Source organism: Emydura macquarii, unplaced genomic scaffold (genome assembly GCF_026122565.2).
Source record: "Emydura macquarii macquarii isolate MOO-44397 ecotype Brisbane River unplaced genomic scaffold, CSIRO-AGI_Emac_v2 contig_2325, whole genome shotgun sequence".
Taxonomy (NCBI): Eukaryota; Metazoa; Chordata; order Testudines; family Chelidae; genus Emydura; species Emydura macquarii.
In genome coordinates this window covers 390,192-402,115 of record NW_027132462.1, presented here as the reverse complement: position 1 = coordinate 402,115, position 11,924 = coordinate 390,192, and the positions used below count along the sequence as shown (strand labels likewise).

General features: G+C 52.6%; 1 protein-coding gene across 1 annotated transcript; it reads right to left on the bottom strand.

Moving 5' to 3' along the window:
• Positions 1-1,996: 1,996 nt before the first annotated feature.
• On the bottom strand, positions 1,997-3,590 carry LOC137161601 (olfactory receptor 52P1-like). Its single transcript, XM_067560980.1, has 2 exons — positions 3,398-3,590; positions 1,997-2,979 (listed from the first exon to the last, which is right to left on the bottom strand). Exons 1-2 carry the CDS (start codon positions 3,588-3,590, stop codon positions 1,997-1,999), a joined length of 1,176 nt encoding a protein of 391 aa, XP_067417081.1.
• Between the last annotated feature and the right edge of the window lie 8,334 nt (positions 3,591-11,924).

Here is an 11,924-nt window from a genome sequence, read left to right as displayed (position 1 = left end):
GTCACCAGGGCCTGATGAAATGTGTCTTAGAATACTCAAGGAGCTGACTGATGAGATATCTGAGCCATTAGCAATTATATTTTAAAAATCTTGGAAGACAGGAGATATTCCTGAAGACTGGAAAAGGGCAAATATAGAGCCCATCTACAAAAGGGGAAATAAGGACAATCCGGGGAAATACAGTCCAATCAGTTTAATTTCTGTACCCAGAAAGATAATGAAGCAAATAATTAAGCAATTGATTTGCAAACATCTAGAAGATAATAAGGTAGCAGGTAACAGTCAGCATGGATTTGTCAAGAACAAATCATGTCAAACCAACCACATAGCTTTCTTTGACAGGGTAACCAGCCTTGTGGATGGGAGGAGGCGGTAGATGTGGTATATCTTGACTTTAGTAAGGCTTTAGATACTGTCACACATGATCTTCTCTTAATGAAACTAAGGAAATACAACCTAGGTGGAGCTACTATAAGGTGGGTGCAAACCTGGTTGGAAACTGTTACCAGTGAGTAGTTATCAATGTTTCACAGTCATTCAGCCAGGACAAACTTGAGTGGTGTTGCAACCCCATGCGCCCTCTGGTGACCCCACTCACTCATGGGGTCACAAAGCCACCCACTCAAACTTGGCCTGCTGACTTTCCTCAGCTTTAATGATATAAACAGTGCTACAATTCCTGAGCACAGAGAACAGGTACAATGAGCACAGAAGGAATGCTAGCCAGACATGGGCTGCTTTGAGACCTGGGACTCCAATCAAGGTGAGGTTAAAGTGGAAGTACTGAAGCTGCTGTTGTTGGAAGCTGACATGGGTGCGGTGTGATGCTATTGTCCAGCTGCCTTTACAGAATCATGGAATGAAAACTATTGAAGTTATGGGCATCAGATTGAGTGTTATCAGAATCAGTCCCTCAGTTTCTCCAGGGGGGTTATAGTCTGCAAATATTTCCCAGTACATTGCATCAGTACTGACAGTTGTAGGCCCTCATATTGGAACAACAGACAGCCAATGTCAGGGGTGTTGCTATTTGGATGCCTGAAAGACGTGATCTTACGGTCTCCCTTGGCCCACTCCTCAGAGTATCTGAGCACCTTGAACGTATTCATCTTTCTGCCACCTCTGTGAGGCAGGGCAAGGCTATTATCTGCTTGTGCATAGGCTCAGAGACACTCTGGGGCTTGCCCACAATCACGCAGGGCAAGGGAATCAAAGCGGCTCTCCTGAGCAACAGAGCAGTGCCCAAACCACAGGACCAATCTCCCAGCTGTATTCTCTGCTGCCCCAGAGCTGCCCCACTGCAACTTGAGACCATTGCTCCTAGTTCTGCCGTCTGCTACCACTGAGAAAAGCCTAGCTCCATCCTCCCTGGAACCCCCTTTCAGGTAGTTGAAGGCTGCTATCAAATCCCCCCTCATTTTTTTTCTTCTGAAGACTAAACAAGCCCAGTTCCCTCAGCCTCTCCTCATAATTCATGTGCTCCAGCCCCCTCATCATTTTTGTTGCCCTCCGCTGGACTCTCTCCAATTTGTCCACATCCTTTCTGATGACCGATTTGGGGAGACTCAGGACTGGAAGGCATTGTTAGCGCCTGGTGGGTGGCAGAGTTGGCGACCTTGTGATGGCAGAGAGGGGCAAAAGAGTTAAAGATGAAGGAGCGGGAGGAATGGTGAGAGGCAACCATATTGATGGAAAATAGGGCTGAGGCCATATGAGACGCCATCAGTGCTGGTGGTCGGGAAGTCATGGAAAGGCCGAGTGACAGGGTGTGTGGGGGTGGCGGATGATGGGTGACGATGCTGAAAGAGATCAGGTGATGGTCGGAGAGGACACTGCTTGGTGATGGTGTGATAAGACATTAGTTCTGAGGGACTTCTCAGAATGTGAACTTTCAGAAGGCTAAGCTCAGTCAATTAGGGGCAAAGCACCCTTGATTAATGAAGACACATCCTTTCCCCCTCCTGTCAAGCAGGTTTAAAGTCAGTGGCCCTGGTGATTACACTCTGCAGGTGTATTTTCCCACTTTGTCACAAATCTCTTTGATTTTGACCCCATAAATGATAGGGTTGAGCATGGGGGGCACAAGGAGATAGAGGTTGGTCAAGAGGATGTGAACGTGGGCAGCATTGCCCTGACCAAACCTGAGTGTCAGGGCAGAGAAGAGGCTGGTAGTACAAGGCATCAGTATCACATGGATGTGGGGTGTGCAGGTGTTGATAGCTTTTCGTTTGGCTTTTTTGGAGGAGATCCTGAGGACGACCCTGATGATCAGCCCGTAGGACAGGCCAACGAGTATCAGGTCTGACCCGATGATCACTAATAATATCACCAGGCTGTACATCCTGTTGACAGTGGTGTCCCCACACGACATCTTCACCACAGCCATGTGCTCGCAGTATGTGTGGGGGATAACGCGGTTGGCACAGAATGGCAGCCTCCACAGTAGCAGGGGCAATGTCAGAACCAAGAGCACAGATCCTATCAAACCCACTAGCCCTAGTTTACCGATTTGTGCGTTGGTGAGGATGCTGATGTATCTCAGAGGGTCACATATGGCGACGTAACGATCGAAGGCCATTATCACGAGGATGGCTGATTGCATAGCACCAAGTACATAAAGGAAGAAAATCTGGGTGAGGCAGCCATCCACAGTGATGCCTGTGGAACGGAACCAAAATATGCACAGTGTCTTCGGCGCGATGCAGGTAGACATGCCGATGTCTGTGAGCACCAGCATGCAGAGCAGCAGGAACATGGGCTTGTGCAGGGTCTGCTCTTTGCCAACAACAAACAGAACCGTGACATTTCCCAATAGGCTGATGATGTAGAACATAAAGAAAGGGATGGAAATCCAGATGTGGGCAGTTTCCAGCCCCGGGATGCCATTTAGGATGAACGTTGATGGGTCAGAGGGTGTGAGGTTGAAAGCTTCCATGAGAGTGTCAAGGCACCGATCAGGTTCAGAAATGCTCAGGGTGCCTGTGAAGGGTGAGAATCACAGCAAGAGGGGTTAGGCACTTGGTAACAAATAGCACAGTAAATATTTTACAGTTACTAACAATCTAGAAAGGGGGGTGAGCAGTGAGGTGGCAACATTATTCCCCTCTATTTGCCACTGGTGAGGTCACATTTGGAGTATTGTTTCCAGTTTTAAGCCCCCCATTAAAGGAAGGATGTGGACAAATTGGAGGGGGGGATTTGATGGCAGCCTTCAAGTGACTGAAGGGGGGCTCCTGGAAAGATAGATTTGCAAACATCTAGAAGATAATAAGGTAACAAGTAACAGTCAGCATGGATTTGTCAAGAACAAATCATGTCAAACCAACCACATAGCTTTCTTTGACAGGGTAACCAGCCTTGTGGAGCCCCCCGAGGCACTGCGCGAGGATCTGCGCACCTTCCTCCGGGACTCCCGTGGTGCCCGGAACTGGGTGCAGCTCGCGCTGCAGCGCTGGGGGGACTTCCACCGCATCCTCCAGGCCATGAGGGCCACATTGAAGGAGGGGAAAGGGACCGGGAGGCAGGACGCCGCGGCCTATCAGCGGGCCCACAGCTTCCATGATGCCCTGATGGTCTTCGGGACTGGTCATGGGCTGCTGCAGAGCCCAGCGAGAACCGCTGGCGTTCCTGGCCGCGAGGATCCCCCCCAGCCCTCCTCATAATGCCTGTCATCTTTGTCACTCTGAACATCAGGGGCTGCAGGACAGGTCTCCGCAGGATACAGGTGCTCTCCTTCCTTCGGGAGGGGGGGTACTCCAAGGCGTTCCTGCAGAAGACCCACATGGACCCAGCCACCAAGGCTAGCTGGAGGCTGGAGTGGGGGGACAGGGTGCACCTGAGTCATCTCTCCGCCCGCGCGGGCGAAGTAGCCACCCTGTTCTCCCCCAACCTGCAGCCCGAGGTGCTGGGGATCACTAAGGTTGTGCCGGGTCGTCTGCTGCACCTCCGGGTCTGCATGGAGGGGCTGATGTTGAACCTTGTCAATGTCTATGCCCCGACTGTGGGCCCGGAGCGGGTGCGGTTCTTTCAGCAGGCGGCCACCTTCCTCGGTGCACTGGATCCTCGCGAGTGCCTGGTCCTGGGCGGGGACTTTAACACCACCCTCGAGGAGTGGGACCTCACAGCAACCGAGCAGAGCCAGGCCACCGCTGACGTCCTCTGGGAGATTATAGACTACCAGTCCCTGGTGGACGTCTGGCGGGACCACCACCCGGACGATGCTGTCACCTTCACCTTTGTCCGGGTGGGGGAAGAGCAGTCGAGCCACTCCCGGTTGGACGCCATCTATTTTTTTCTTCACCATCTCTCGCGGGCCCACTCCTCCAGTGTACGGCCAGTCCCGTTCTCAGATCACCACCTGGTGACCGTGATGGCACAGAGGCCGGGGCCGGCCTACTGGCATTTTAACAGCAGTCTGCTGGAGGATGTGGGCTTCGTGGCGTACTTCCGGGAGTGCTGGCTGGCCTTGCGGGGGCAGAGGCATGCCTTTCCCTCGGCGCGGTGGTGGTGGGACGTGGGGAAGGTGCGCGCCCGGCTCTTCTGCTGCGACTACACTCGGGGGGCCAGCCGGCGGAGGGATGCGGGGATAGAGCAGTTGGAGCGGGAGGTCTTAGAGCTGGAGAGGCATCTGGCCACCAGCCCCGAGGATCCATCCCTCTGCGGAGCGTGCCGGGAGAAGCGGGAGGAGCTCAGTGCCCTCAAAGACCTCCGGGCTTGGGGTGCCTTTGTTCGTTCCCGTATCCGTCTCCTTCGGGAAATGAATCGCGGCTCCCGCTTCTTCTATGCCCTGGAGAAAAGACAGGGGGCCCGGAAGTACGTCACCTGCCTTCTGGTGGAGGACGGCGCCCCCCTCATGTATACGGTGGAGATGCGTGGAAGGGCCCGGGCCTTCTAAGCCAACCTTTTCTCCCCGGATCCGACGGAAGCCGCCACCCGCAGGACGCTCTGGAACGAACTTCCCATAGTCGGCACGGGAGACCGGGACCGGCTGGAGATCCCTCTCACTCTGGCCGAGTTCTCGGAAGCCTTCCGCCTCATGCCCACCAACAAATCCCCAGGCATGGACGGGCTGACCGTGGAGTTCTACCGCGTGTTTTGGGACGTCCTCGGCCCGGACCTCTCCATTGTCTGGGCCGAGTCTGAGGCCAGTGGAGAGCTCCCCCTGTTGTGCAGGCGGGCCGTGCTCGCCCTGCTGCCCAAGAAGGGGGACCTCCGCGACCTCCGGAACTGGCGTTCCATCTCGCTCCTCTGCACGGACTACAAAATCCTAGCCAAAGCCATCTCCCTGAGGCTGAGGTCCGTGCTGCAGGACATGGTCCATCCCGACCAGACCTACACCATCCCAGGCTGCACCATCTTCGACAATCTGTATTTGGTCCAGGATCTCCTAGAGCTTGAGTGTAGGGATGGTCTGTCGTTCGCCCTCCTGTCTCTGGATCAGGCGAAGGCGTTCCACAGGATGGACCACAGGTATCTCCTGGGCACCCTGCGGGTGTTCGGCTTCGGGCCCCGCTTTGTGGGTTTTCTCTAGGTGTTGTACGCCTCCGCGGAGTGCCTGGTCAAGCTCAACTAGACCCTGACCGAACCGGTCAGCTTCGGGCGTGGAGTGCGCCAAGGCTGTCCACTGTCGGGCCAGCTGTACACCCTGGCCATTGAGCTCTTCCTCTGTCTCCTCCATTGGAGGATGACAGGTTTGGTGCTCTGTGAGCCAGCGCTGAGGCTGGTCTTGTCACCGTACGCTGACGACGTGCTCCTCATGGTCCAGGACCCGGGCGACCTGGTGCGGTTGGAGGCCTGCCTGGCCGTCTACTCGGCAGCCTCCTCTGCTCGTGTCAACTGGGCCAAGAGCTCTGGCCTGATGGTAGGGGCTGGGTGGCGGGTGACCTCCCTCCCACCCGCGCTTCAAGCCATCCGGTGGAGCGCGGGTCCGCTGCTCTATCTAGGCGGTTACCTTTCTGCCACCCATCCCTCCCCGGCAAAGAACTGGCAAGATTTAACGGACAGGGTGGTGCGGCGGCTACGGAGCTGGACAGGACTGCTCCGGTGCCTCTCCCTTCGGGGGAGGGCGCTGGTCCTCAACCAGCTGGTCCTGTCCATGCTCTGGTACTGCCTCAACACCCTGGTCCTGACCCCGAGTTTCCTGGCCTACCTCCAGAAGATAGTTCTGGAGTTCTTTTGGCCAGGACTGCACTGGGTCTCTGCAGGGATTCTGAGTCTCCCCCTGGAGGAAGGGGGGCAGGGCCTGTGCTGCATCTGCAGCCAGGTCCACACCTTCCGCCTCCAGGCCCTGCAGAGACTCCTTTATGGTGCAGTTAGTCCGGCATGGAGCCATTTGGCGCACACCTTCCTCCGCCGCCTCCGAGGGCTCCGATACGACCGGCAGCTCTTTTTTCTCCACCCGAGGGGTCTTCCACAAGACCGCTCCAAGCTGCCGGTCTTCTACCAGGACCTTCTCTGGACCTGGAGGCTGGTCTCTGCCTCCAGGCCCCCTTTGGTCCCCGAGGGGGAGGATCTCCTCGCGGAGCCCCTGCTACAAAATCCACAACTCGGTGTGCAGGTGGCGGAGACCCTCTCGGTGCAACGGAGGCTGGTCCTGGCGGGAGTCACCAAGATTGGAGACTTCCTGGACTACGACCGTGGGGACTGGGTGGACCCCCATGTGCTAGCTCGGTGCATGGGGCTCTCCACCCTTCGGACCCCCCGGCGCGTACTCCAGGAGGTGAGGGTAGCCTTGCCCCCCGCTGCTCACGCCTACCTCGAGCGGGTCCTGGGAGAGGGTGCTCCCCTCCCGCCCCTCAGCCCTGGCCCTCCAGCACTTTCCATCGGTCCCCAGCCCCGTGAGCCCACTTGCCCTCCCCTTCCCTACGCCCCAAGCCGGCTGCACGATTTGCAGCCGGTCCCTTTCCGAACCGCGCTGAGATACCACCTTTACACACTCGTGCTCCACACCCTTCACTTCCCCACCCTCGCGTCCCGCCCAGACACCAAATGGCGGGACCTACTGCCACCTATGGAGGGTGGGGACCCCTGGTGGGCCAGCCTGTATTCCACCTTGACCCCACGGCCCACCAGGGACATCAGTTGGCGGCTCCTTCACGGAGCCGTGGGCACGGGAGTGTTCTTGGTGCGGTTCACCCCCCGCCCCGACACCTGCCCCTTCTGCGGCAAGAGGGAGACCCTGGCGCACGCATACCTGGAGTGCGCCAGGCTGCAGCCCCTCTTCCAGCTCCTACAGAACCTCCTGCTGAGGTTCTGGCTGCACTTTTCCCCACACTTGTTTATTTATGCACACCACATCCGTGGCCCCACAAAGTCTCGGGACCTCCTCGTCAACCTCCTCCTGGCCCTGGCCAAAGTCGCCATCTTTAATACCAGGGAGGGGAGGTTGGCTGGAGAGGCGTCCTGCGACTGTGGGGCCTATTTCCGTTCCCTTCTCCGTTCACGTCTCTGGGCAGAGTTCTTCTGGGCGGCGTCCACCGTCTCCGCTGACACCTTCCGGGAGCGGTGGGCGCTGTCCGGGGCTCTCTGCTCGGTGTCCCCTTCCGGTTCCCTTCTTTTATACCTTTGACCCTCACGCCCTTTCCTGTTTTTACATTTGTTGTCCCACGAAATTAGTTGTATCCTAGGTCCATTGACTCCTCCCCTTAGGCTGGGGGAGGGGCCTTGAACGGTGGGCGGGCATTAGCCCGCCCACGTTCCTAGCCTGCAAATAGGTATGCCCTGTTGAGGTCCTCTGGCCTGACTTTGTCACAAGACGTACACTGGAGAAGCTGTACCCATGTTAAAGATACCTGCCGCTGGTTTTGGAGAGGACCTGGGAAGGATGAAGGGAATCACTGTGAAATTGAACATAAGCCTGAAAGCCAGAGCTGTGCCATATGCCATCAGGTCAAAGGTTGAAGCGGACCTGGAGCATCTGGTCGAAAATGGAGTCCTAGTACCAGTTACCCACATCTAATGGGCAACCCCAATCATTCCAGTATTGAAGAAAGATGGCTCCATTCGGATTTGTGGGGATTTTAAGGTCACAGTTAACCTGGTATTGTGTGCAGAGCAATATCCTCTTCCACGCATCGATGACCTCTTTGCTGGCTTGGCTGGTGGCCAAATGTTCAGCAAGATTGATCTGTCAGTCGTATTTACAAATGCACGTTGATGAGAAGTCCCAAGAGCTGTTGAATATCATGACACAGAATGTCTGTACCGATACTGTCGCTTGCCCTTCGGAATAACGTCTGCTCCAGCTTTGTTCCAATGGGCTATGGACCAGATCTTGAGTGGCTAGCCAGGAGTCCAGTGCTATCTTGACAACATCCTGGTCACTGGCAAGAATGAGGAGGATCACCATAAGAATTTGGAGGCTGCCCTACAAAGACTGGAAGAGTATGGCCTACAAGTCCACAAAGACAAATGTGAATTCTTCCAGCCCTCTGCTGAATATTTGGGACATATCATAGATGCTATTGGCCTTCATAAGGCTCCTGCAAAAGTCAATGCTATTGTGGAAGCTCCACTTCCTCAAAATGTAAGCCAGCTTCGCTCTTTTTTAGGGCTATTGAGCTATTATGGAAAGTTTATTCCACAGTTAGCAACATTACAAAAATCACTACATGAACGCCTTGTCTAGAACAAGGTCTGGAAGTGGGCTGAAGCCTGTGATGTTGCATTTAACAAGGCTAAATGCACATTGCTAAATTCAGAGATTCTGACTCATTTTGATCTGTCCTTACCTCTACAGTTGGCCTGTGATGCCTCACCTTATGGAGTGGAAACAGTCGTGTCACACATTATGCCTTTGAAGAGGGAGAGACCCCTTGCTTTTGCGTCACGCACCAAAGCAGAAACCAACTACGCCCAAATAGAACATGAAGCACTGAGAATTGTTTTTGGCATTTCACCAGTATCTGTGTGGATGGAAGTTCACACTTCTCACCGACCATCGACCTCTAACATCAATTTTTGGACCATGCACAGGCATTCCACAATTCTCTGGTAGTCGTTTGCTATGATGGGCATTGTTGATTTCCACACACACGTATGACATCAAATATTAGAAATCCACTCTGCACTGCAATGCAGAAGGTCTCTCAAGGCTGCCTTTACCAGTTAAACATCAAGATATTGACCAGAAAGAAATCTACTTTGAACAGGTAGAGAACACACCCGTCATTGCTACTCAAGTAAAGAGGGCAACTCACATTGACCCAGTACTGTCCCAAGTTATGGACCTAGTGATGCATGGAACATCTCTACGGGACTCTCAAATCTCACCCGACCTTCTTCCCTACATGTACAAGAGGATGGAGTTATCAATCCATTTTGGTGGCTTGTTGTAGGGTATGTGCATCATTATTGCACCACTACTGATATCACAGATGTTAGAATAGTTACATTCAAGTCACCGTGGAATAGTGTGCATGAAAGAAATTGAACGAAGGTACTTTTGGTGGCCTGATTTGGACTGTGCCATTGAAGAGTAGGCAAGAGCTTGTACTTCATGTCACAGTGTGAGGAACACATCTCAGTTGGTGCTCCTACATCCATGCAACTGGCCTGAAAACCCATGGCAGCATATTCACTTTGTTTTTGCTGGCCCATTTGAAGAAAGCATGTTCATGGTTGTTGTAGACGCCCACTCTAAATGGCCAGAAGTCTCTGTAATGCCATTCACTACTGTTGAAAGTACTATACAGAAACTGTGTGAAATCTTTAATCATTTCGGTCTGCCAGAACAACTTGTGAGCAACAACAGACTGCAGTTCGTCTCTCAGGAGTTTGAAAATTTTATGAAAGAAATGAGATATATCACAGCACTTCAGCAACAGACCATCCACCCAACAGTGGATTAGCTGAAAGGTTTGTGCAGACCATGAAACAAGCTCTGAGATTTACAAGGGGACATTTGTTCATTCAAAAGAGTCTGGACACCTCCTTACTATCCTACAGAAACAAACCTTGTGCTACGATCAAAGCATCCCCGGCCTTTCTAATGATGGGACGACAGCTGCGCACTTGCTTTGATCTGCTGAAACCTGCCAAAGCATGACAAGTTGTGCAACATCAACAGCAAAACCAAGTCATCAGACGTGCATGCAGAGCAAAAGACTGAACCTTTAGTCCTGGATAGCCTGTCTTAGCTCAGAACTATGTTTCTGAAGCTAAATGGATCCCTGCTGCAGTCATCGCCCAAACAGGACCTGTTTCCTACACTGTCAGACTGCAGATGATCTCACCTGGCCGTGGCATGTAGATCAGTTTTTGCCAGGTCATACATATCCCAAGGACACATCTCCACTTGAACTGCCTGACCTCACCATTTCAGGTGAATTATCGAGTCAAGAGTCACCCGATCCTGAGTCCCATCTCCATCCACCTCTGCAGCAGATATAGCCCCCTCCCCTGTTTGAGCAGATACAATATCCTCACCTGTTTCAGCTACGAGTCCCAAGCCCATTGTGAGACCCGCACCAATAACACCTTCTGCTGCAAGAATACCAGAACTCCGCTGTAGTCCACCTAGAGAGAGAAGGCCTCCTTCACCAGAGCCCAAGAATAATTTTTTCGGGCCCAGAAAACATTTGTAACCTGGGCCCCCTCCCACACACATACCACAATCCCTCATCCCTTACATACCATCTCATGAGCCATGGAAAAAAATTTCCTCATGCTAATGGGGGTTGAAGCCTGGGCCGGGCCCCCGAGGGCCTCAGGACCCCGGTAAAGTGTACCTTTTTCCCCCCTCATGTGGGGGCCTTGTCCTCAACAGCTGGATCTTTAGCTAGGGCAAACCCACATTACGGGGCAGAATGATCCCCGGGGTTTAGCCAGGCACTGGGGCAGTCTATCTTCATTCCCCAGTTTAGTGATTGTTCTGTTAAATGGGCTTTTTCATTAAGGGGAGAGGAATATGTTGTGTATTTTGTGTCTTGCCTAATTGCCTAGGTTGCAGTAGCAACAGAGCTTGTTGCCATAGCAATAGAATTAAACTATTAGAGGATAGTTCAGCCAGTCCTGGCTGGTTTAGTATTAGTTCAATAAAGACATTTCATGGGTTTACATCTCTCTGTGTTCCGTGCTGATTTCTCTCTGGATATAAATACTTTCCAAGGACTTAACATAACAGTCACCTCCACCAAATCAAGTGGCAACCTTCAATTTGAGAACCTATGTATTAGTGGTTGTACGTAATGAGTATTAGTGGTTGTTAAACAAACATGGCTGAATAACTTGCACACTCAGCTGGATATTAGTTCAAAACTATTCTTTCCATTACTCACCATTTGGGACACTACCCTTCCCACGCTCATTTAGAATCATAGACTCATAAAAGATTAGGGTTGGAAGGGACCTCAGGAGGTATCTAGTCTCACCCCCTGCTCAAAGCAGGATCAATTCCAACTAAATCATCCCAGACAGGGCTTTCTCAAGACGCACCTTAAAAACCTAAAAGGATAGAGATTCTGCCACCTCCCTAGGTAACCCATTCCAGTGCTTCACCTCGCTCCTAGTGAAAAAGTTTTTCCTAATATCCAACCTAGACCTCCCCCACTGCAACTTTAGACCATTGCTCCTAGTTATGTTATCTGTCACAACTGAGAAAAGCCTAACTTCATTCTCCTTGGAAACCTCCCTTTCAGATAGATAAAGGCTGCTACAAAATCCCTCCTCATTCTTCTATTTTGCAGACTAAACCTGCCTAGTTCCCTCAGCCTCTTCTCATAAGTCATGTGCTCCAACCCCTTAATCATTTTTGTTACCCTCCGCTGGCCTCTTTCCAATTTGTCCACATCATTCCTGTAGTGGGGGACTCAAAACTGGACACAATACTCCAAATGAGGTCTCACCATTGCTGAATAGAGAGGAATAATCACTTCCCTCGATTTTGTGGCAATGCTCCTACTAATGAAGCCCAATATGCTGTTAGC

Bases quoted from the DNA above. Each gene is read 5' to 3' on its own strand.
- LOC137161601 (XM_067560980.1), bottom strand. From the start codon at position 3,590: ATGACCAGTCCCGAAGACCATCAGGGCATCATGGAAGCTGTGGGCCCG. The intron at 2,980-3,397 runs GTGCGCAGATCC...CACCCTTCACAG, and splicing joins CACGGGAGTCCCGGAGGAAG to GCACCCTGAGCATTTCTGAA.